At 42.1% G+C, this 24,566-nt stretch overlaps 1 protein-coding gene across 3 annotated transcripts in view; it reads right to left on the reverse strand.

The window, feature by feature from the left end:
• LOC104012517 (potassium voltage-gated channel subfamily KQT member 1) overlaps nucleotides 1-24,566 on the reverse strand; it is a 514,732-nt gene that overhangs the window by 33,683 nt on the left and 456,483 nt on the right. The window contains exon 17 of one of the 3 annotated variants that reach the window (XM_087765113.1): nucleotides 8,084-8,109. The exons of 1 other annotated variant lie outside the window; for it this stretch is intronic. In XM_087765113.1, the coding sequence (XP_087621239.1) occupies nucleotides 8,084-8,109 (26 nt within the window). Of the gene's footprint in view, nucleotides 1-8,083; nucleotides 8,113-24,566 lie in introns of all 3 variants that reach the window. One more of the 3 variants, XM_087765112.1, reaches the window with a different exon arrangement.

Here is a 24,566-nt window from a genome sequence, read left to right on the forward strand (position 1 = left end):
GTGGCACCACCTGCTGCAAAGCCCTCCCGCCTGGGTTTTCTTTGCTAATGACTCCTAGACACTTAAGAGCCTGCTCAGTTGCTGAAGGGGAAGTGGCCAAGGGGACAATGGGCTCCTTGTAGTTGTTCAACAGTATCACTTGACTTTATCATTGACTGGCATTTGGCATAGCATGTTGGGCTGGATGCAAATGGCGTGAGCAGTTGGCTGTGCCTCTCCAGAAAGGTGGCAGGAAGAGTTGCAGGTTTATGTTGATCTATAGCACAGATTGTAGCTTTCTCTTTGCCACAAAATCCACCCTTCAGACGGTGATGTGAACTTCTGCAGGTTCTGTCACAGCCACTACAGGTCAATGGGGTACGGCTGCTGCTTTTCTTTATTCCTGTGTTTTCCTTATTGTGCTTTCTGCTCATTTGGATGAAGTACCTAATTAAGCATATTTCCTGTAGGAGAGCCTAGAACCTCACTAGAGCCAAGATGCCACACGCTAAAAGTGCTGCCTTGCTACCTTTGTCTGCAGCCTAAGGATTTAAGCCAGTGGAGCCATCTATTGATAAAGCCACCAACAAGTGACACTGTCACTGTCATTGCTTACCATAAGTTGCAGGCCCATTTTGAGCAAGGGAACTGGCTGTGGAGTCCAGCGCTCCCAGGTGACATACCCAGAACCTGCAGCTCTGATGTCATTAGCATCTTCTGTGATGATAGATGGGAAATGCTTACGGCATTTATAAAAAATAAATCCCATGTGGAGGCTAATCTAAAGCCTTAGAGTTTCATTACAAAACTCCCCTATACAGTCCACCCTCTGCACCCTCTCCCCTACAACCCTGAAAGCATACAAGAGACGGGAGCTCCCTAACCAGATCCCCTGAACCCTACACCTTAGCTGCCTGGCTGCTCTGCAGCAGAATCTTGGTGTTCAGAGGATTGCTAGGTGAACCTTTAATTTTTATTCTGATGCAGCTTCTTTGTATTTTTAACTGGGGCCCCACTGTCTCATGCAAATGAATGCTGTATGCTTGCTTCCTGGTATGCTCCGTAGGCATGTGCTGTATGGTTTGGCTTTAACACCAAATAAAGTAAGTAATTACAAAAATCAAAGTGCATGTGCCATTCTCTAGCCCATGCAAAAGAGGTCACTATCACAGCTACCTGTCTTCTCAGGTCAGGCCAAACTATAAGCAATGTCAGAAATGCCAGGTATCTGTAGACAGACCACAAAGCAAAGCACAAAATCTGTTATAGTATATGACTAATCTCATTTCTTGTACTGCGCCAAGTATTCTTGCACAGTGCCAAGATTAAACCTAGTAAACCAAGATTAAACTCTCTGCTGCTGGTGGCAAGGGCCCTTCGGTACCCACATGAAGAGGTGCATAGGCAAGGTATGGACTACAAACACCTGAGAGTCCGATCCAGCTCTAGGGAACTGAGAAGCAGGCATCCCTCAGACTTCACTTGGAACAGGACTGACTGATAAATTTATCCATATTCATAACTTCAAACTTCATCTTCAATTAAAAGAAAGTTCAAGTGACTTTCACCCTACAGCCACAAAATGAGAATACTTTTCTAAAGCACATGTGCACACACACACTAGTGGGAAACATGTAGATATGACTTTTGTATCTAGTCCAAGGTAAGCAAGGGTTTGAAATTTTTAGAGGGCAATGTATGTTCATTTACAAATTCCAGAGGGTCCTTAAATGCTGAATATAAAGAATTCACTGTAATGCCAATGTCCTTGTCAGAATGAGCAATCTGGCACCATTCTTCAGAGTCTGTAAGACAGTTTACTTGGGATCAATTTGATTTCAGGTAAGTCAACTGAGAACAAATGAATTTCATCAAACCCCCACCTCTTGCTTTTAAATGATTACATGTTGTTTGCAATAATGACTGCAACTGCTGTGTTCCCTGTAAGTCCATTTCTAAACACAAGGACATTTTGATTTACTAGCACACTTATTTGTGTGAGTCTAGAGATAACTTCATCTTGTGGGGGTATTTTTCAGTTTTCTTTATTCCCTGAGAGCACCTCCTGCAGCAAATGCCGAAAACCTAAAAACCTGATGACATTAAAATGCCCAGATTCATTTACTTCTCTGAATCTCATGCGGTGGAAAGACGAGACAGATTTTCTTGCCTCTGGCCTAGTCCTCTCTTTCTGATCTGAAGATGTCGGCATCGCTAAAGCATCTTGGCTTGGCATTTGTTTTATCTCTTGTTTGCAAAGATACTGTTCTGAATAGTACTTTCTTTTTTGTGGTACCGAACGGCTGGATATTAAAAGGGAAAAATACTAATGGAAGAGACATTTGTCTTTTCTGAATAACAGCAAACAGAACTAAATGTTGATCTACAGCCTCCAGCTGTCTAGCAGACTAGCTGTCCCGAGCTGCCGAACAGCCATCCTTTCTGTAGCCAACGTCCCAACATTCCCATGCATTCACACACTGACGTATCAAGCAATCTTGTTCACTTCAATGCTCCTTCTTCAGATTACTCAAAAGTACCCAACACAAGTTAATGAAAATAGTGGCAGTATTTGTCATCCTTGATTCAGCTATTCAGTTTCTTCTGCTGGTATGTACAAGTTATCGTACTTGTCTGTACTGTAGGTTTTTTAAGAGTGCCACTAAATTAAAGTTGACAAATAATGTCAATCAGGGAGGCAAGAGGAGGAAGAAAAGGTTTCTGCTATGACATAGGAGATTTAATTGCACAGAAACAATGCATGACTTTTGAGTGCTCATATCCTTAATGCTACATTAACATATTAATATTCTTTCTTTAATAACTAGAGTTAAAACCAAAAACTTCCTTAAAACCCTTGCTAGCTCTCTGCTATCTTGTAGTTCAAACCACAAGAAGTCAGGAAAGGCAAACTTTGAGTTATGCAGCTTAATATGGTTACGGTGCACGTATCTAATAAAAAAAAGTCAGAATAAAAAAGTTAAGCACTAGTCTTTTTTTTTCTTTTCTTTTTTTCTTTTCTTTATTTGTTTAACGACCTGGAAATCTCCTGAAATTAGGTGGCAATCCCTTTTCTTCTGAAGGACCTCACTAGGGCCACCTCTTTAATCAGAAATGGTTGCACAGGAGCTCCTGATTGTGCAAGTACCCTACTGGGGTACCCACTGAGAAGGGGTCAGTTTTCTCCTTTGCCTGAGGGATGGAAACTCGCATCTCTAGTGGTGACTACACTCACAGCTGGGAAGGAAATTGTGCCCTCACTGACTCCAGCTAAATGCATCTTTCATTGCTGGTAGTCATGTGGAATAGGCTGAGCAGAAAGGCTGGGAATGACCTTACCTTCTCAGGATAGCCCAGTGACTGGGACAACTTGGAAGGGAGAAATATATGCCTGACCCCCCACAGGAGCTGAAGTCAGATCCCCTGTACCTGGAGGAATATAGTCATTGTTAAAGCAGGAGTCGTGCCACCACTGTCACCCTCTGGCCTCTGAAGGAAAGCCACACTGACCACAGTATTTCATACAGAGCATCATTCAATGGGTTTGCTCAGAGATTGCTGAATGAATTGTTTGTGTGAAATATGTAGAAAAATGCCACATCTGTGGCCATGATAGACTTAACTATGAGGCAGGCACTGAGCAGCACAGTCCTGTCAAGATGGAGGCACTGCTGGGCACACCCTGAAGCACAGATGTAAGTACATTTATACACTTCTGTGTACAAAGCTGCGGGTCCTGGGTCTAAGTTTTGAGCGGGAGGTGTTGAAGTCTTATTTTGGGTGCCTAAAGCCTTTTATAGTTCTACATATGCCTACAAAAAGCCCATTTAAATCCACAGAAATACCTTTGTTAATGACAAGGTCAGGCTGCTAGTGCTACACTGACCAGGGCTAGCATGGCTAGGGTGCTCTACATCAAGGAAGGAGTACTTAGACAAATGCAGGAGTTCAAACACAGTGTCTACACCACTGCTGGTGATGGCAGCAGCAGCAGCCCCCTTTGATTTCTAGGATGTCCATTCATCTTCCTACTTTCCATATCCCCAGTTCCAGTTAGCCCACGTAACCTTCCTTCTGCACAGCCCCCTGCAAACTAGAGCTCTAAATGCACACCCTTATCTCCCCAACCACGAGCATCTCATTGCTCACTCCAACCATGTTCTCATGCACCTAAAGCACAGAGCATCCGCCAAACCTCTGCTCCAGTCCTGCCTCTTGTACAAGGGTTCATACTATCACTCTTGAAAGAGCAGCACTAGCATTGGCAGCAGCAACCAGATAGGTGCTCAGATGCCAGAAAACATTTTATATTTGTGCATTCCCTTAAAACTTGCAAACCAGCAGAGTTGGAAGCGTTTGCTACCCTTCCCTAACCCAGCCCTAAGAAGTGGTTTATGTACTCATTAGTGAGATGGCAATAATGGGATGGGATTCCCAGTGCTAATGATGAAATCACCACCAGGATCAAATGGTACCAGCTGTCCAACTGTGCCTAGCAACACTCGCCCAGGAGTGCAAGGCAGCAAATGAAGAGCACTGCGTTCAACCAAAATTAAAGAGCTGATGTAGGCACACTGATATATCCAGCCACTAATACTGGATAAATTTAGTGTAATGCCTTGTAAAAATCTGTTTGTCACTTCCAGATGCTCGTGCTTGTAGCTAGTTACCGGGCTTAGGGGGCTCAGATGTAAGTAATTACATCCTAGCCCTGTTAACATTCCACTTTCTTTCATTCTGATGAAGCATCACATTGTAAAGCAGGCAACAATGAAAAGCATGTCCATTTTCAAATTGTTTAAATATATTCATCATACAAGCCAGGATGGATTTTAATTAATCATTTTTTAACTTGTATATGGGGGGGGAGGGATTAGCTGACAGAATTGCGCAATGCCACTGCCAAAAGTCCCAGCTCTTTTAATAACTGTGTATGAAATTAGATTGAAAAAAAACCCTTTAGCTTAGTGACCGGACCAAAATATATTTTTACAGCTGCCAAGGTTCTCATTGAAGATATAAACCAGAATCTAAAGGGATCCTGTGTATGTGTGTGTTGCATTAAGATATCCTACTTACAACAGCACTAACATTAGTTTTGTCAGAGGCTGAATGGTGGAAGGGGAGGGCGAGGGCTTGGCAGTTGTTGCACTCTGGCCAGCACTTTGTTAATACATCCAAACAAAATCGTTTAGGGAGACAAGTTTCATGTCACAAGCTGCTGTTTTATTTAGCATGTGCATAATGGCTATGAAGGGGCTGGATTCCCTCCTGTGTTCCTCAGGTGGTGGATGAGGCTGGGGTTGGCCTGCGAGGAGATGCTTCTCCTGTGAGCAAGCACAGGGACACACTGTGGTCTCACAGCATCTGCCTCCCCCTTCCCACCTTACCCCAGTTAGTGCAGGTCAGATGAAGGGATAGGTGAGCTCTGCTGCAGTGATCCTCTCTCTATGCTATAAAATCTTTTAAGGAGTCTCTTCTCATTCCACAATGTCCCAAGAAGAGTCCTTTAGTTGATTGAAAAATGAGTGGGCAGTCAGGAGCTCAGGCACAGGATAAAATTCAGTCTCACCACTTGGCTGGTGGGCTGGTGCAGGTTCAGTTTCAAAGGCTACAGGGAAACAGTGCAAAAGTGAAATGGCACAGAGAGAGCTCTGCTCATGCTATTGCTAACTGAAAGCCAAATATTTAATGCAGTGACCAAACATATGATTTGGAAGTGACTTTGGACTGGTGAGAGCTGCCAGATTACTAGCACTGGGATCTGAAGTATCTTGTAAAGACTCAGCAACCTCCCTGCACCTGAAGGTGAGGATTCATAGTCAGCTTATGTTGATCTAAAACTATGATTAAAACAGAAGGAGGCTGTCCTGCCTTAGACCTTAGACACAGCACCCTAAATAATGTCATATCCTCTGAGGTCAGTGTGCTTGTAGGATGGGAGCCTTGGTGAACAGGATGGCAGACCCAGTAACACAGTAAATGTCCCCGTGTCTAGCCCAGTTGAACCTGAGGAGTTGTTCTCTGAGTAATGTTCCTCCTAATATTTACCAACTATCTTATTTTTGTGCAGACTGGTGCTCACTGTCCTATCTCCTGCAGTCCCCATTGCAAATCAGAAGATGGCCATCACTCTCTTAGACCACACTGATGCTGTTCAAAATTACTGAAGCCACAATTGCATACACAGGAGAGTTGCCTTCTGTCTGCTGAAACCAATGCAGGCACTAACAGTGGAAATACTTCAGTGTTGAAGCTTTTTGTCTTTTAGTAGCTGCACTTGATGTATTAACCTATTGCTCACAGGTGTCTCATCAAGTGGGAATGATTTTCAGGCAGTAATATTTTGTCCAAATCCAAACTTAATTGAAAGATCTGACTTTCTATGATCCATCCAAACACCTCCAACTATAGAATGTATTTTCTTTTATTGAAGCATTTTCTTTCTTAGGGGCCATATTTTCTTTCATTCTGCCATACAAGTTCCAAGAATGATCAAAGTCTCAAATGGAATCCCAGCTGAAAGTGGTTACAAGAAACTGGAGATAATAAAACAAATATTGTAAGAAAGACCCCTAATATGAACAACTCTCATAAAAAATGAGCAATTGGGAAATATCTTTGCAAGTCCTCTTTTAAGTTCATTTAGTACATCTATTACACGAGTTCTGAAGATCTAATGTCATAATTCTCCAAAAGTACCATAATGCTGTTTCCACTTAACTTAGAGATTTTCAGCAAATTTTGCAAATAAACAAATGGCTTCATGACATGTATTAAATTCAATCTGAGCAAGATGGAGATACCAGAGCAAAACAAAGTACACAATAAAAGAATTGTCACAGATTATAAATCACAGTTTATAAATCACAGATTATAAATCATAATTGTTCTTCAAAATCTCCCACCCAGACTTTTGAATTTCTTTTCTGATCCTGATGGCCTAATCCATGTTCAAATTATCACTTGGCATGTGTAATAAATTCTTAAGATGAATGCAAAAAGAAATATTAGTTTGTTCTCTTAGTGATGTTAGAAAATGCTATGCAGCATACCCTTTCAGATTAATGGAAATCAAATATAGTCCTGTTCCTTTACAGTCTATTTCTCCTACTTTTAACAAAAAAGTTCAAAGAAATAAGAAATGGCTCTGGGAGGGCAACTAGTGTTGTAACATATTTTCCTGGAGAAAGGAATAATTTGGATTTTTTTCTGCAGATTGAATCTGAAGCACATTTGAAAAATGGTTAGGAGCCATATGTCTGAACTCTTCAAGGAATATTAAGGCTAACAGTCTAAATGTCTGCCTCTGAGATGCTCTAGAGGATGCAGATTGGCTAAATGATGTCCAGCCTTTGAAAACCTGGATATACTCCAACTTGGTGCTTGGAGAAAGGGCCTTAATGAGTCTTTGGTATCTGTGTCTATTGTTCAACAGAACATCTTGAGCTGGGTAAAAGATGGATGTAATTTGTGAGGATCTAAACCTAAGGCAGCAGCTCTTGCCCTTATATGCACTTCTTCAAAGGCTTCCCGTGAAGCCTTGAAGATCAAGGAAAAGGGAAAGATCAAGGAGAAGGGAATGAACTATCTCAGTCTGACCTGCCCTTTGGCCAAGCTGTCTGGGGAGGTGGCATGTGGGGGCTTTTAAGCCATTCTGCTATCAAACCCAGCAAGGGAGCATGAGGTCCATGGACCCATGAGTTCGGGTGGCATTGCTTCTGCCTCTGTCTACCTCATCAGCTGCACCATCACAGGGACCGGACGATTTGGGAGGTCACGTGCTGCTGCCGCCGGGGAGTTGCACTCTTTCTCTCCTACCCACTAAAAAGGGAAAGGTGCTTGAAGGTTTACCTCTTTTTTTACCATCTTGGCTGGAAGGGTACGCTCAACTACTAAAAGAAAATATAGGGTAGGACTCAGAACTAAGAAATAACTTGGAGGGACTCAGTTCAGGACAAGTTTCTGGAAGCCCTCAGCTCTATCAATTTGCAACTTGTGAAAGTAAACAGCAAAAAAAATACGTGGATAAATGTAGTCCATGCCCCCCTTGACTCTATGCATTCTGTAAACGGTCTTTTTAATGCTGACAGAAGAGCCTTACCACTGCTGGCGGTCCCAGCTGCGTTCCTGCTGCCAGGGGAAAAGAGGAAGAAGATGTAAAACTATTGAATGGCATAAAGAAATTTTTAGTGCAATCTTCTGAAAGATGATTAGCTGGAAGACATTACACAGACTCAGCAAATACCTAAAATTCCCATCAGGTTGGTTTTGATGATGAGAGGGTCACCTTGAGACTTAACAAGTTTATGAAGTCCTAAGAGATTTTTAGAAACTATTATTAAGCCTTGGTGAAGACAAACATGGAAACAAAAAAAGGCAGCTCTGCTCATGTCTCAGGATAGTCTTGCCTCCAAGAGTACACTGTTCCCAATCAGCTTAAATGTCTTTAGAGTGTGTTGTTCTTTTGTTTCTATTTTGCTTCACAATTGCCCCCAAAGTGAAAAGTATTTCAGATGAAACAGAAAAACTGATTAGCAAGTTCTACCAAGTGTGCAACATCCAGCCTCCTGAATTTGAACCAAGCCAAGAAACGCAATGGAAATTTTTACTGTGTATGAAAAGGGTTATTGTCACAACTTCAAAGCTACTCAACCAGTTTTCTGCATACTTAATCTGCTTTTTACATTTCACTGGTATATTCAAAATATATTTCCAGTATGTCCAACCATTACAATAAACATGCAGTGTTTGTGTTGGCATCTAAGGCACAATTATGCATTTGCTTGTTTGCGTTTTGAAGCATAAGTAAGCTACGCCAGTTTTCCTGATACTCAAAAATGAACAGAATGGACACTTTTGATCCAATAAAATTTGATTGAGAGAGTTAAGAGCAACTAAAAAGCTGTGGTCATAGGTGATAGAATGGAAATTGCATTCAGTTCTCATTGCTGTGATTTGCTGGTGCACAGCCATAATAAAAGATCTTCAGTCAGCTTTGATGGAAGATGCAAGTCTGTTACTCCAATGGAGTCTGTGGGAATAACAAAAAGCCTTTGTCTCAGATATGGAAGGGTCTCCAGCATCCTTTCTGCACAGCACTGGCCCTCTAAACTAAACACACCTCTAGTCTAAAATCTTTTATGCAACTATGGAAAATAATGAAAATGAAAGTGCATGGCCAAAAATCCTATCCTGCCCTGGGAAAGCATTTTGAGAAAGCTCACTATGGACAGCAGTTACAGAAGTCCTGTCATAAAACAAATGACGTCTGGGCTTATGGTAGCCCCAGATGTGCCATGCCTCCTGAAAAGAAAATGCAAGAGAAGGCAGGAAACAACAACAGTGAATTATCCAGTAGAGAGCTGTGCTGCTTCTAGTACCCAAACCAGTTCACTTAAAGCCAGCTTGGGTCTCTCTGCCCTCTTCTGCAACTTATAGTCCCTTTGGGTCTTCCTTAAATGAACGAGAAAATGAGCCTGTACGTTGTCAATCCAGATTTCTCTTCCACGAGGAGAAAGTTAAAAGCCATTCAGGTCATGTAGGCCGTATTTATTTTGCATTGCTGTAACAAGAAGTGCTAGCACAGAATGGAGGCTGTTGGGGTAGGTGCTGTGCAAGCAGAGAAGGCAGTGCACGCCCCTGCAGCTCTTCTGTTGAGGAAAGCCAGCTAGGTCTTGTTAGCATTTGGCCTTAGGAAGAAAGGGTTAATTGCCCCAGTTTTTTCCAGCTGGGGAGCCACTGAGCCAATAGAAAATTGGGAGGGGAAGCAGGACAACCAGCAATTCAGAGTGGGAGGGGAAAAAGGCTGCCAGGCCTTGCTGTTTGTGTTTGTATTTCTTTTTTAAGTTCTGTTTTGAAATAAAACACATTATTACACCTCTGCAAACTACTGAGTTTTGTAAGCCAGCCCTGCAATACAGCCTACGATCTTGCAGAAACAAAGACTACGGGCACATGTAGGAATACAAAGGCAAAAGAAGATAGGCTGTGGTCTCAGCAGCTACTTGTGCTGGCAGGAGCAAGTATCTGCATAAAAGCAAAACTAGGAAAACATCCATTTGATATACTTTCCAAACTGCAGCTTGATTCAGTCAAGGTTCTTTTCATGCTTAGTTCCTTTGTTTCAGTCCTACTACTGCTTGTTTTTCAAATTGACTATTTGCTGCAGGAATTTTGCTTTAATTTAGCAGGCAGCTGGAGCTTATTAAACACAATTTTCCCAGGTAGTATTTTATATCAGTACTTGATAATGACACACCTGTAAACACCCTCTATAACGAGCACCTTTAGGCACCAGTGGAATCCGCCTGCTGCAGTTGGCGTGGTGGGGATGCTGGGTAACAACGGTGTGGCAGCTTAAGACCAAACTTTCTTCAATGCATTTTTCCCCTGCTTCCTAATCTCTCCTGACATAATGTTGAAAGTTATTACTTAGCTACATAAAGAAAACCATCTGTCAATTATTTACCTGCTTACATGTGGGACGAGGTACCCAGAAGCTGTTACTGCAAGCCAAAGCAAATGCCCAGCTTCCAAGAAAGCAGAAATCCAATTGCAGTCATCTGATTTGACTGTCTATCTAGGGTAAGTCAATAAAAATCTGTTCTCTGTCAGAACAACTGAGATTCCTCCAAATACCATTTTTGACATCCAAGTCACGACTGAGTAGTCCTTAAACTTCTTTTGAGAGCTTTTGGAAAATGAGATTTTTAGCAGCTGTAAGTCAGTATTCAAGTTCACATCTTGCTGAATGGAGATTGGAGATTGTTCATGCTCATCTATGAAGTGCATCCTCCTCATTTTGTGTAACAGTAATGCTAACATCTGAGCTCCAGTCAGCATCCAGAGTGCTCGTCATAAGTTACAAAATTCACTGCTTCTCCAGTTTTCCTGGCATGAAGACAGGACTCTTCAGAAGCACTTGGTGTCTGCTGAAGTCTGGTCCTGTCGGAGTCACTATGAGTTTAACAATAATTTCAGTGGAAGTAGCCTCTGAATAGAGGGCTTTGGCTATGTGTGCCTTGACTAAAACGCCCATTTTTTTCCCTTCCATCCTGCAAAACCCAGGAAACTGTACCAAAGGTTTTGTGAGACTGCTCAGAAAGACCATCTGGGAAAAAAGTCACTCTTGAAGAAACTTGTGCTTTCCTCTCTCATGACCTGTAGGCAGATTTTTGCTAATGTTATTTCACACTAGTTATTTTCTGCTATGGTTGGTAGGCTCGAGGTCTGCGGATTTCTTATTGGGCTCCCTGGAGCTTAAAAAGAGAAAACCAGGACTTCTTGTTTTATACTTGTGTGCTTGAATTTGCTGTAGCATAGTCTTCAGTGGATACTGCCCCCCTGGGTTCTCAGAATTAGAAAAGGACTGAAAGCCAGTGTTTCAGACTGCCCTTGCTTAAAATTAAAAGATATCTTTGATAAACAGAGATTCTGCTATTTAAAAATCTGACTCATGTTGTTAACGTTTTCATTTTTGTTGTGATTTCTTTTTTCCTCTGGTAATTTCTCAGGAGTGGCTAGCAGTCCTGAAATAGAGTTGTCTAGATGGCTCTTTACTGACACCCTGGATACAAGCTGGGTAAATCTGGTCAGTTTGGTGGGGGTGCCTCATCCGAGACTCACTAAAAGAAAAAAAGCCTAATTCCCAAGGAATTTTTGCTATATATTAGCAGCAATATTGCCAGAGGTGGAGAGGGTTAAAACACTTGCTAACAGATAATTCCAGGCATATGTTAGTCACTTCCCTGCAGAAGGACTGAAAGCTTGAGGAATATATTTTCTCTGTCCCTCCACCCCCCCAAACTGGATGAATTCATAGAGCTGTTTCCTTGAATTACTCACTTGCAAATCATAGCAGTTATATCTTGAACTTTCAGAAATAATGTGCTAAAGATTTTGTAGAAGATAAACTTGGATTACATTTGCTGTAAATAGCATTCATGCAGCAGTGTGTCAGCTACTGGAATAACTGCATGCTGGCCTTAACTTTGCAGATGATCTTTTATTTATGGATGCTCCATCTTTTCAAGAATAAAAAGAAGAGGAAAAAAACCCCACACTTAGTGTTCGTTACAGTAAGATCAGTTAGGTCAGGGCTGAGCATTTTTGGAAATCCCAGACAATGGAAGCTAAAATGCTTGTTGTGCTGGCTGGATAGGAAAAATGTGGAACCTATAGAAGCCAGAAGCAAACCGGCCAGCTTAAGGCAGCATTATCAGCAGCTGCTTTTCAGTCTTAAATAGAAAGTGCTTTTTAAGGAGGTCTGTTGGGAATACTCCTACAACTAAGTGAACCCATAACAGCGTGCTGATGATGACTAAGTAAATGGAGATGGAGGAGGAGAGTTCAATGGCTCCCAGAGGAGTTGCCATATTTCTTTCCAGGATTTCTTGGACAGAAGTATATGTCTGAGCTGTTTGTGATGCCTTCATAATGAGTATGGTCCTTGTGAGACCTAGTCCGCGTGCATTGCTCCAGTGTTTTGGTGTGTGCAATGGGTCCAACACACTTGGCACACCTCAGGCTCAGTGGCTGCACCAGTACTCATAACACAGGACTAAGCCCTGGCACCTGATCATCCATACTGTTAAATTGCTACCATGGCTCTGTTTGGGCCAACTGTTGCCCTCCCAGACAATATGCGGGTATTGAAACACTTCTCTCCGTTGGAAGGTAAAACAGGATGGGTGGGAACTGTGCTGAGCCATTGGCATATGTGCAGGAGAACGGGCCCTGTGCTGTTTTGTTTCATATTAAAAATATGACCACTGTGTACAGGCTGCAAAGCTGAGCTAGGATGCCTTTTGCTGCTCTACAGGGGGCCTGTCTGAGATGTACAGTGGGGGATGTCCTAGACAGTTGTACAAAATCTTCAGATTTTCCTGGGACAGAAACAGAAAATTAGAAGAATTTGCATAAAGGATATTTCAGGATTTATAACTTCCTTTCAGCAGTTTTTTATGACAGTTTTGCCAGCATCCTGTGTTGCTCTTGCATACAAGATGCTGCACAGTCAAAGTAGCAATGAAGAAATCACTGCTTTGCTACAACTTAAGCATAAACTCTACTTACAGCTTACAGTCCAAGGATGCTCAGACCTAACCATAGATGGTACTGACATCTAGATCATCCTCTTTTTGGCTCTTAAAGCACCTCTCCCATTCAGGATGGGCTTTCTCTAAACCAATTTTGTTGTCACTTTATAATTTCTTATTCAGTATACTTAATTTTTACCTGCAGTGGGAACAGCTTGACAGCACAGAGGACTACTGTCAGGGGCACACATGCTGCACATGCCATTGGAGGCAAGTCAGCCCTTTCAAAGACATTTTTAAAATATCATCTCCACAGCTTGTGTGGCCATTTGTTAAAAACAAATGGCATTTGCGGAGTCTGGAAATCAGGAGCAGCCATTAGGTGGATCTAAAATATGTGTCATCTGTTTAGTGTTGTATCCCCTTACGCACTGTCTCTTCTCAGAAGGCCAGTCCCTCGAGATTTGTGAGATCAGAGGGAAACAGGACACCCATCTGCAACCTGCTGATTAGCCAGTCATCAACAGATTATCTCGTACAAAGGGATGAGGGTAATGGGCTGAGGCCAGCTAAGTGCATATATGGTAGTGAAAGCACCAGTGCCACAAAGATGGGAAAGACCAGATGATGTGACTTCTGGGGAGGGCACCTTTAAACAGACAGAAAAAGAAGGGTGGGATTGTTGGGTGAGTCACTCCAGAATACTTGGCATCAATATCAAATCAATGGGTTCAGCCTGGTCTTGCGGTTTCCTTTCTTTCTGGGCACGGATCTCCACAAGCCGGAGGAGCTGGTGGGTGTATGGTATTTGCAACCGCTTTATTTTCTCTGGGCTAAAAATACTCTGCAAACTTTGGTTTTATTTTCCATTCCTAACAGCTGAGCCCTGGTCTGGAGGGAATGAATGTGTTATCCCACTGTGAAAACATCTAAACAGGTGGAAAGGACAAGGGAGGGTAGAAAGGGAGGGTGGAGAGTCTGGTTTTAAACAGAAATCCTGTTTCCTTTCTAAAAACAGAGTGAAGGTCCTGTAGGTTATTTTAAAACTAAAACTCGTAGTCCCATTCTCATCTATTTGCTTATGTGAAAGAGCCTTGTGTTGGGAGACATCAGGAAGAAAATAGTTATGGAGACGCTGTCAGAGGAAAGAGAAAATTGTGGGCCCTGTGCTGCTGTTTCAGTCAGAACCAAGCATTCTGCCAATAAACTTCATTTTTCACCTGTAGCTTCTGTTATGCCAGCTGGAGTCTCCCATTCAGCTTTACCGAAGTGCTTTCTTTTCTCTTCTTCTGAGAAAGCTCTTTATGAAAACTATCCTAGTTCTGAGACAACTCTGTTGTAGCATCTCAGTGCTGACTGGTGGTGCTGTTTCTGTAGCCATCCCTGTGCCTCAGCACAGAAAAGGCTATCAAATAGGCTGAATTGTGTTAAATGTTATGTTTTCCATTTTTCAGTATGGAAATGTTTTCCATTGAGAAGCATGATCCTGCCTGGTAAGACTCTCTTCATCCAAATCTTGTCTGGATTGCAACTAAGTCCATAAAGGCGAGGGCTAATGCACTAATCCATTCTGGTACTGTATGTCTTTATAGAAACTTTTTTAGAAAAGAAAAATAAGAATAAGGGTCCAGAGACTTGCACTATACAGAATGTAATCAATAAAGTTATTCAAAGTTCTACACAAAAGCACTCACACAGATCATTAGGGCAGAAACTTTAATCCACTGAGGTTTAGAAATGAGGAATTTCTTAAGTAGCACCTGAGATTTTTTTTTTTTTCTCTCCAAGTCTGTAGGGCTTTGTGGATTGTAAATCCTGCCAAGACACTTTTTCAAATAAATATTGGGGAAGAAAAATAAAAAGAGTAGTAAGGGGAAGCCAAGCTGAAATCTGATAAACAGCCCCAAGACTTCAGCTCTTTCAGGGGTCACTGACTATTGCCCCAAATTCTCCCCTAGGTGATAGAAGTTAGTAAATTAGCATAAACAGTGGGGAGAAAAAACGGTGCTGGTGAGAAGAACAAAGCCATGCTGGTTTCACCTTTCCTACACCTGAGCCTTTGGGTAGGCTTTGAATTCCCTTAGACATGCCTCTTACCGTTTGTACTTTTTCTGCTTATCATCTAAACAAGGGCTGGCTACACATCCCACATGCCCTTACTGAACGACAGGTTGGGGCTGTGTGAGCCCTGGATTTGCCTTGCCTGTCCGACAGTGGTTTTCTATCTTTCAGCAAAGGCAGCTAGGCTAGAGGAAGGCCAATGGATCAAGCATGAAAGGACGGGCACTATTCCTCTGGCAGGCAAGCATAGCTTGAAGCGTGCTCTTAAGGGTGCTGAGTTTTTCTCTGCAAGACCATCAGTTGGCATGCACTGGAGGCAGCCCTGTGGGCCTGCTATCAGATCAGTAATGTGGATGAGTTATGTGTTGGTCCATCAGCCCAGCCTCAAGACTGTGCCTGTGCCGCACTGCAGACATAGCCACAGGTTAGGCATGAGCTCCACAAGTCCCTGCAGCTGCTTTCCAGCACTTGGCATGAGGATAGCCTGGAAGAGTATCCTGGTGGGCACCAGGCCGAGGTAGTTCAACGACTATCACTGATGCGCAGCTGTCTGACAGAATGCTCTTGGCTAAGGAGTTTGGTCACAGAAAAGGCTTTCCTATGTGACAATTCACCTGACATGAGATATGAGCTGTCCTGGTGAACTGTGATTCCTCCCACATCTTCTGAAGAATGCATGAGATTCTCAAAGAAGCGGAGGGATTGTGGGACCCTTGCAAAAGACAGCACTGGGACCATACATTGCTCTTGTGGCAACTTCTACCACTGTTATCATTTGCGTATCCTCTTTGGTCCAAAGCAGAAAGAGGACTGAAAGGTGGATTAGCATGTATGAACTATGCGATAAATGAATGAAAAGACTCATCTAGTCTATATACTATACTTGTATAACCCAGACTGTTGCACATATCCCCTATGCATTTATCACACATGTTTTATTTGCAGCAAGGTTGGCATCAGACTGCATGTTCATTTAAGTTGTCTGTATTATGCCTGTACAGTAGGTCTAGTGGAGCTGTGATGTATGGTCCTCCCCCTCCACCAGAAGAAGATCTGTGGCCTCTACAGTAGAAACTTAGGTATCCTGCTGTTGTAGGTCAGTGGTTTTCAAACTTCTTGGTGAGGCTGGGTGCATGATCTACAGCTGTCTTGGACAGCCATATTAACCAAGGACTTGCAGACTCATTAGTTTTATGTGCGGCTAAGTTAATTTCAGGACTGTCAAAGGCCCATTGGTCCATCATGGTTGGGAATGGCTGATTTAGGCTTGCTTGGGGTGCCATATCTGCTTGAGGGTAAGGAATAATGTGTGTGAGAGATCCTCAGAGATTGCTTCTGCTTCATATAAGCCACTGGAGCAAAAGCAAGTTGGCAAGTGAGTGTTCCTGCCTTCAGCAGGTAAATGGAGATTGTTGTGATTCATTCAGACACCACAACAGAGCAGTTTCACTAATGGCCACTAAAATGGATTCAGAATAAGACCAAAAAAAGTACAGGCAGAACAACTGTTTGGTTGTGTCACCACCAACAGAAATATTTTGACTTCTGATTACAAATACTCACACTTAAATATTGAAAATACTGTGATGCAGGGGCTGATGTTCTAGACAGCACCCGTGAATTAGAAGTCAAGGAAATGCAATACGGTCAAAGCTTAGTATACCTAGTCATTCAGGAACAGACCAGAAGCAAGCGGCTGAGGGAGCAGAAGGGAGAAAGATGACGGGAGAAAGAAAACATGAGGAGGGAAAAAATTATTCTGCTGCCTGACTGCTGGTTTCAAGGTTAAAGAGGAATGATGAAATCAAAGCACCCATTAATTCTAACTATTCAGTCAAACTTAGTTTGCTAATGCTGCAAAACCACTGGTTCACTTTTATCTAAAATTGAAAAAGCGTAATTCAAAGCCTGTTCAAAGAGAGTAATGAGATAGTCTGGAAGACCATTACCTAAAAACCAGTTACAATTATACATTATCTGTGTGGACTCAAGTTTTTATTAGCTTGCATTTGCCCAGGGCATCAGACAAAGGCATCTATTTGTTAGGCTTTGGAGGAGAGCTAAAATCAAGCCGTTTTGGACAGGGTTGAGGGCAGGACTCCCATATCTCTCTCTGGGATTTCCTAGAGAGACGTAAGCATGCGTGACTTGTGCAGTGACTTTACCCTGTCCATGTACTAGCACCAGTGATTTGCAAATGCATGGCTAGACTTCTCTGGGGTTTGTAGATGTCCCTGTATGGCCTATAGCAGTAGCCTTGACTTGGCTATAAGACTTACAAATGGTCAAAATTTTTTTTCAGCTGAGCAAAATTTCTGGACAGAAAAACTGGAATCAGACATGGGGGAAGCAGGAGGAGGACTACTGTACCTCCTGTTGGTTAAATACCACTTGCTCTTGCGTGCTGGTGGCTGCCTGTTAATCTTGTCTGAGTTGCATATATAATTGCTGTCAGAGTACTTTACAGCCTGTGTAGAGGCAGCGTAAGTGTGTTAAATCCAAGTAAGTTCATAATACGCTGTACAACTGAAAGTTGCTAATTCTTACTTTGCCCATCATAAGCCCAGTCTCTCCCTCTGCAGCTGTGTTTAGTAACAGGGTACTGTTTTGCAGTCTCGGATTACTAAGTCTTTGAGCACAAAATTAATTCCTTACCTAACACAGTTGAAATTAATGGACTGACTGATACTGATGATTTGATGTTACTCTGTTAAACTGTTTTTGCAAAGACAGAAAAATGTGTCATGGTATGTTTATTTGTATGTTGTGGAGCATAAATGAAAGAGTTGATTGAACTGTTTTATGAAAAAAAAAGGATAATCATATCTTGGCTGTCAGTACTCTTTTGTATCTTTATTGTCTGATTCTTTACAGCCTTTATTGGCTTCAGTGGACTTTGGATCAGACAGTTACTAATTCATCTTCAAATCTTACGCAAATGACAATGGCAAGTTCACTATGCATGTGAATTCCTTAATCTTCTGGGAAAATTCTAAGTTTACATTGTAAACCAAGTACCTAAGGGTAAGTTCTGAGGCTACTTCTGTCACCCCTATAAAATGATCGTTTATCAACCATCTGACGTATTTCCTTGCCAAACTAGTAATATAAGGAAAAGTAGGTTGTGTGTGATGCTGTGTGTAATGTTAGGTAGCCATTGGCAAGCGGTGACTTTTAATAGACACTTTTATAAGAAAAAAACCATGTAAAATGTCTAGCAGAGGATGATGGCTAAAGACTAAAGAAAAAGATACTCAGAGATAGAAAAACTGTTACTTCAACGTCTAGTGCTAACATATCACATGTGAAAAATAAGTTCAAGGCTCCCCTTATTTAAGCTGTTTAGGACAAGTAGTGCTGCAGGGGTGGAGCACAGGAGAAGATATAAATCTCTTTGAATGCTTTCTAAGACTTGAAGAGAGCTCTGGAAGGAGCTCCTTGTAAAAAAAGTTTTAAGAAAAAAGGTGGAGAAGTAACTGCTGTAGTCCGGATTCAGAATCCGACAAAGCTTAAGGTCCACGGTGAATAAAGACAACTCCTCTGGCAGAGCTTTGCAGGTGACATGGCATGGTGTCACTGTCCTGTCACCATGCTGAGCTGAAATCTTACGTGCTCTGACTGATGTGATCAAATAATGTTTCTTCCACTTGATTTCTGCTTCTCTGAAAGTACTGAGCCACATTCTCTGGGGTGAATGAAGAATTTTGCTCATTATTATTACAGATTATTGTATTTCCCCATGCCAGTCACTGGAAACCTGCCTGAAAAGACATAGATCACCATGGAGCAACAGCCAGAACCTGGATCCCAAAATATCCCTCAAAAGGCTGCATGATGGTAAGTGCTGGGTCATTCTGAAGCACTCCCAAGCCATGACTGTCATTTTTCTCTGCTAAAAATCATTAAAACCTCTGAGGAGGAACACAAATAACAGGGATGAAAGCCTAATCTTTGTCAGAGATCCAGACACTGACTGTATTGTAGTTTCAGCACGGGCATGTGTCTGACATAAAATCAAGGAGGCAGATAAAATGGGAGCACTCAATGTGATCGTGCAAAACTGGGATTTAACCCTTTTTCAGCCTAACCAGTTGCAGCCTGGAGTGAATAGTGACCATGTATTTTTGTAAAGAAGGAGTTGTTTTTGTTTTAAAAAGAGCATTCAGATCAGCTGAGATTGAGCCAATACTGAACACAGAGCCACCAAATTTATCATTGACCAGAAGATTTGTATGGGGCCAAAGGAGGTTGGTACAGACAGATTAGAAGCAGATTATCAGCATGCTTTCAGCTTTATCTGTTTCTAGAAGCAAATAATTAGCCTCAGACACAACTTTAAATAAGTTTTAAAATATAAATTATCAGTGTGAAAAGACTGATAAAAGTTATAGGAACTATTATTTCTGCCAGAAGAAGTTCATTCCCAGAGGAATTAATTTCAACCAACGTGGTCTCTGTAGCACTGCTGCATTTTTGCCAGGAAAAGCCAATTTCAAGAAACTCATTTAGTTCCTTATTTCAAATCCTTGGTGTAACCTGCCTGAAGAAAAAGGGGTAAAAAGAGACAGTTCCGATGTCAGAAACTGGCTCATTTACCTTTTGGAGCTTTGTTACGAAACTGAGAAAATTGCTGGTAATGGCTTTTTTTAGGAGATAAAGTGGGTTGATTCATCCTGGTTTCTGAATTGCACGTGACCCAAAATCCCCAACTGGAGCACAGCCGACTGGCTCCCAGCACAACTGCTGTGAAACGTGCGCTGCGTAGTCAGGGCTTATCTTGCCCAGGGAGAGATTGTCACCCAGGGAAATAAGTGTAATGTAATTGAGAAATGGCATTCGTTTGTGCTAGTGTCATGTGTGGTCCTAAATGTGGGTTGCTGATAGCTTTGGAAATGAAGGGAACGCCCATGGTTTGTCAGCAATATCCAGGTTTCCTTATGATCTTCTTGACAGCCTGGATATCTGATGTCACCTCTTTCGGCTTAAACAGCCTTGCGGAAAGCATTACAGTATTCTTCGCAACCATGGGGAAAAAGTGGTCTAATTTTAAACTAGTATGTTTACATGTTTTTTTCAAAGCAATGAAGATTCAAGTGTTTTCCTTATGTCGTGTTCCCTTACGTTGCTTTGAAAGCCTCAATTATAGAAATTAAGGACCTTTCTGGAGAGTAGGGAGAAGCCCTTTTTCATATTTGAAAACTTACAAGCATTTATTGGAAAAAAAAATAGATTAAAAAACAATATTGTCCCATATCTCAACACAGGCAAAGTGATAAAGGCAAATGAGAAATGAAAGAAAACTTTGTGCACTGGGCTGCACACTACAGATGATTTTTATAAGGCAAAACTTTATGCTTGCTGGTACTCTTACACTGAAGAATAAGAAAGCAGGCCTTTTCATCTACATGATGGGCTTTTTTGCCAAACTTGAAAACTGCTGACTGTGTCCAGCCTGCTCCTTTCCTGGGAAAACATCTTCCCATACTATGCCTCCAGCACTGTTAAGTTTTCTTCTGCCTCCACATTTGGGGTGTCCTCACCTGGTGAAATCTACATCGCCAGCTGAACACAAATCCTTAGGAGGCCAGATCAGAAGTTAAGACTGAGGTCTCCAGTACGTGTGTGCCAGGAGATCATCTCTGATCTTCCCTTTTGTCAGGGAGAGCTGAAATCACCTTAAACAACAGACCTTGCTGCAGGGGTAGGACTGGCAGATGTGGATGGAAACAGCTCTGCTGCAGGAGATCCACATCCAGGGCTTTTAATCTCCCATATGAGAGTGTAGCTCCCTGTCCCCCTCTGGAAGCTGGGTCACACTTGGTAACATGATTTATCTAGTGCTTCTTTCCTAGGTGGTTTTAAATCAAGAAGTTACAGGTTCAGTTGTTACCAAGAAATCCAGGAGAACGCTATACCGAAAAAGGGCATTCTTCTCCTAAAATGCAAGCTAAACACCCAGCTTTCTCCAAGGCATTTTATAAATGAGAATCTGCATTTTTTCACAAGGGTGTCTTGATTTCTCTACGCAGTGCCATCATGACTCTGCTTCAGGGAAGATGACAGTTACATGCTTGGTGAGGTGAGGTAAGAGCGACGCATCAGCCCCATCGGCGGCTCCCAATGGAGGGCGGCCGCTGGCCTGGCAGGGCAGCGACTTCTGCAAGCGCCTGCTCGGATGGCAAAAGCTAACCTCACTGCCTCACAGAGTCCTACAGAGAGAGGGCAACTGTGTGAACTGCGTGGATGCTCAGTGCGGATTCCCCAAGGAGTGAAAATAAAACTGCATTTCTTAGTTATGGTAAAAGTGTTTACAAATCTGTGCCCAAGTCGGGGGGGGGGAGAAAAATTGACACAAATGGGGCCTGGCGTATGCCAAATATATGAGCTGTTCTAAAAGTACGATGTGTCATGGACTCATTATTCATCAATGCTTCATCACACTGAGTTTATGGTGGCATTAAAACTGGAGAAAAAAAGACGTCATTTACATGAAACGCTGGAGACACTCCCTCCACCCTTTGATTCCTTCAGTAAGCTGGAAGGAGGTTTGTGTGCGCATGAGAAAGTGTGCTATACAATGCCGGCCTTTATTCTCTTCTTGAATTACTCATACTGTGCAGTATGTAGCAAAAAAAAAAAAAAAATGTTTGGGGCTTATTTTGCTCTTAAGAAATAGCAGTGAAACACTGAAGCAAAGCTACAATGCAAGTGAATGCACTGGTCACTTCTGGAGTTTATTTTTCTGGCATTTTTTTTTTGGATGCTAGTATCTCTTTCTGTGCTTCACGCTGAAGTTGTTACTTTCCTATGTACACAGGGCAAGCCAAATTCCTTCCCCAGCCCCCTAAGTCCTGACCTCGACAAAGGAATGACTGTTGTCCCACTGCACAAGGTTTTGTGGGCTGTTAAGCAACTGAGGTGGAAAGCACCAGCCGGCCGAAGGGAGCTGGTGCTGGGGAAGGAGCTGGAAATTTGGGCCTGCGTCAGTGTAAGGGATTGGGGCAAGGTGGAGAGCTTTGCATGAAAAAACAAATCTCATCATTGTAATGCAATTGTCTAGCAGAGGACTTGCAAGTTCAGTAGCTGACCTCCTTCCCCATTGTTTGTTGTTTTTTTTTTTTTCTTTTTTTAAACCTTCTGGGTTTTCACTCCTGACAAAAAAGGCCATATTTTAAAATCCCAGCCACCACACAGAGCAAGGAGGAATATGGGGGGGCTGAGTTCAGTGGCCTTCAAATGGGGCTATCGCATTGCTGCCTTCCAGCCATGGAACCATGTTCAAAGAGGGGCACGACACCCGCTGGAAGGACACAGAAGACAAAATGGGGGGTGCATGCCTGCACATTTACATCTCGTGCTGACGTCCACCCTAAAGAATTCGGATGGGCGTGTTTTGACTGAGTTGTCTGGCCATCAGCTAAGGTTTTAAGATTATTTGATCGCTCATTTTGGAGGCTGTTATTTTTTCAAAGCTCATTTCCTAATATAGGCAAAACACCAACTTTTTTTTTTTTTTTTGCATTTTTTTTGTGAACAGGGGAGAGTCAACTTTTACTACCTATGGCATTATCCATCTAAGGTTTCTTCAAGCCCATGCTCCAGTCTGACATAACACAATAGACTGGATTGGCTCCAGAGGAGTTTGTTTAGTCCCATATATAATTATTACCTTGTAAACAGGATGCACCTTTAAATTATAATTTAAATATGATAAATGGGCCAAACCCAAGAGTTTTATTATCCCAGGACACGGTTATTACCAACTTAACAGGAAACACCTGCAAGTTATTGTTATAATTAGAGATGGCTGAAAAATGGGGAAATCATTTTGTGGAAAAAAAAATAGAATTATTGACGTTATTTTCATTCTGAAAGGTTAAAATGTATCCATTTGAGCAGAATTTTATGCATCCTTTTTATTGAAATCATGTTTTAATGTTCTCATTTGCAGAGAACTGTTACACTTTTCCCCTGAGAACTAGCTTTTATTTAATGAAAAATGTAACAATGTGGGCAATTCATTGGTCAACAATTTTTGTTCCCTAAAAGAAGACTATTTTCAATTGAAATAAGAAAATTGTCAAGCTTTTCTGATTATTATTTTACTGGAGAGTGTCTTAAGTTCTTCTTTCTGCCCAAACCTTTTCAGCCCATGTGCTCTGATGGTGGCAGCTGAGCTGCCAGGACGATTACTGCCTCCTGCCCCCCAGCACTGCCTCTCGGGTTGGGACTCACGGTCCCCTTCGCTACGCGGGCTGTGCTGCTTTTGTGAGCATGCTCCGATGCACTGTGGCCAAAGTAAACTGCGTTAGGAAAGGTCTATTTCTTCAGTGTCATAGGCACAGGTCCTCAGCCTTCGTCGCCGCAGCCTGACTGTCACGCTAAGTACTTGTAGTGGAGCTGGGTTCAACCCGCAGTCCTTGCTCCAAGCTTCATTCACACTCCCTGGTTTGGAAGCTGCTCCGTGTCCTGTCAGATGGTCTCATCCCTAATCTCGAACACTGTTTGGAGCAGGAACTCTTATGGAAGACAAAGGTGAAGAGAGAGATCGTACGTTTTTTGCAAGGGGCAGGGACAAAAGACCCATGAAATGACTTGGGAGTTGGGACTTAGACAGTGAGGAAAGCGGTCTCAGCAGTGGGAGGCGTGAACTTTACTGCAGAAAGTTTTGGGATAGCCACAGCGCATTGGTGAAAGGTCAAGAAGCGTGTATCATTAGTGTAGTCACTATCTGAGGGGACTTTCCCGGTAATGCAGGGTTGACGTGATTTTTTAAGAAAGTGTTTCATTTCAGAAAGTTCTAGAAAATCATTTGAAGGTTTTTATTTTATGGTTTTGAAACTGTTATTGTTTTACTTGATGTACTACTACTGATGCCACAAGAGCTGAAATAGACTATTTTATTTTAAAATCATGAAGGGCATAGAGATTTATAACTCTCTTTTCCAGATTAAAATGTCTACTGTGTATGCTGTGTGATAGGAGGGCACGATACGCGTTGTCTCAATGTTTGTTTTAAATGTTGCTGCTATGTTAATGTGCCATTGTCAGAAGTTTGTCAGATGTATAACCACAAATATGCATGCATTTCAAATGACACCATTAGTCTAAACCTTGTGGGGATGAAATGAAACATTTAATGGAAATACTTTCCCAATTCTTGAAATAAGGTTGCATTAGATTAAGGGAGCATTACTAAATGCATTAACATTGAAAACGCATAACAATGTTTTAAGGAACGGACCATCAATCAGAATAGATTATTGTAGAGGCAAACAGTTTACTTCTGACTTTTTAGTGATATAGTTTTTAGTGCTGCAAAATTTTGAATGTAATAATACTTTTTTCAGTAGGAAAATAGGACATAGTTGGTGAGCAGTTTCATGAAAGATCTTTTAAAATAATGGAATATGTCTGTGAGGGACAGTTTTGAAAGTCTATGAGTCTCAGTAGACTTCCATAGGCCTGGGTCACTTAAATATGGAA

The sequence above is a fragment of the Nipponia nippon genome, unplaced genomic scaffold (genome assembly GCF_047370975.1).
Source record: "Nipponia nippon isolate SJK-2023a ecotype South Korea unplaced genomic scaffold, ASM4737097v1 scaffold_3, whole genome shotgun sequence".
Taxonomy (NCBI): Eukaryota; Metazoa; Chordata; class Aves; order Pelecaniformes; family Threskiornithidae; genus Nipponia; species Nipponia nippon.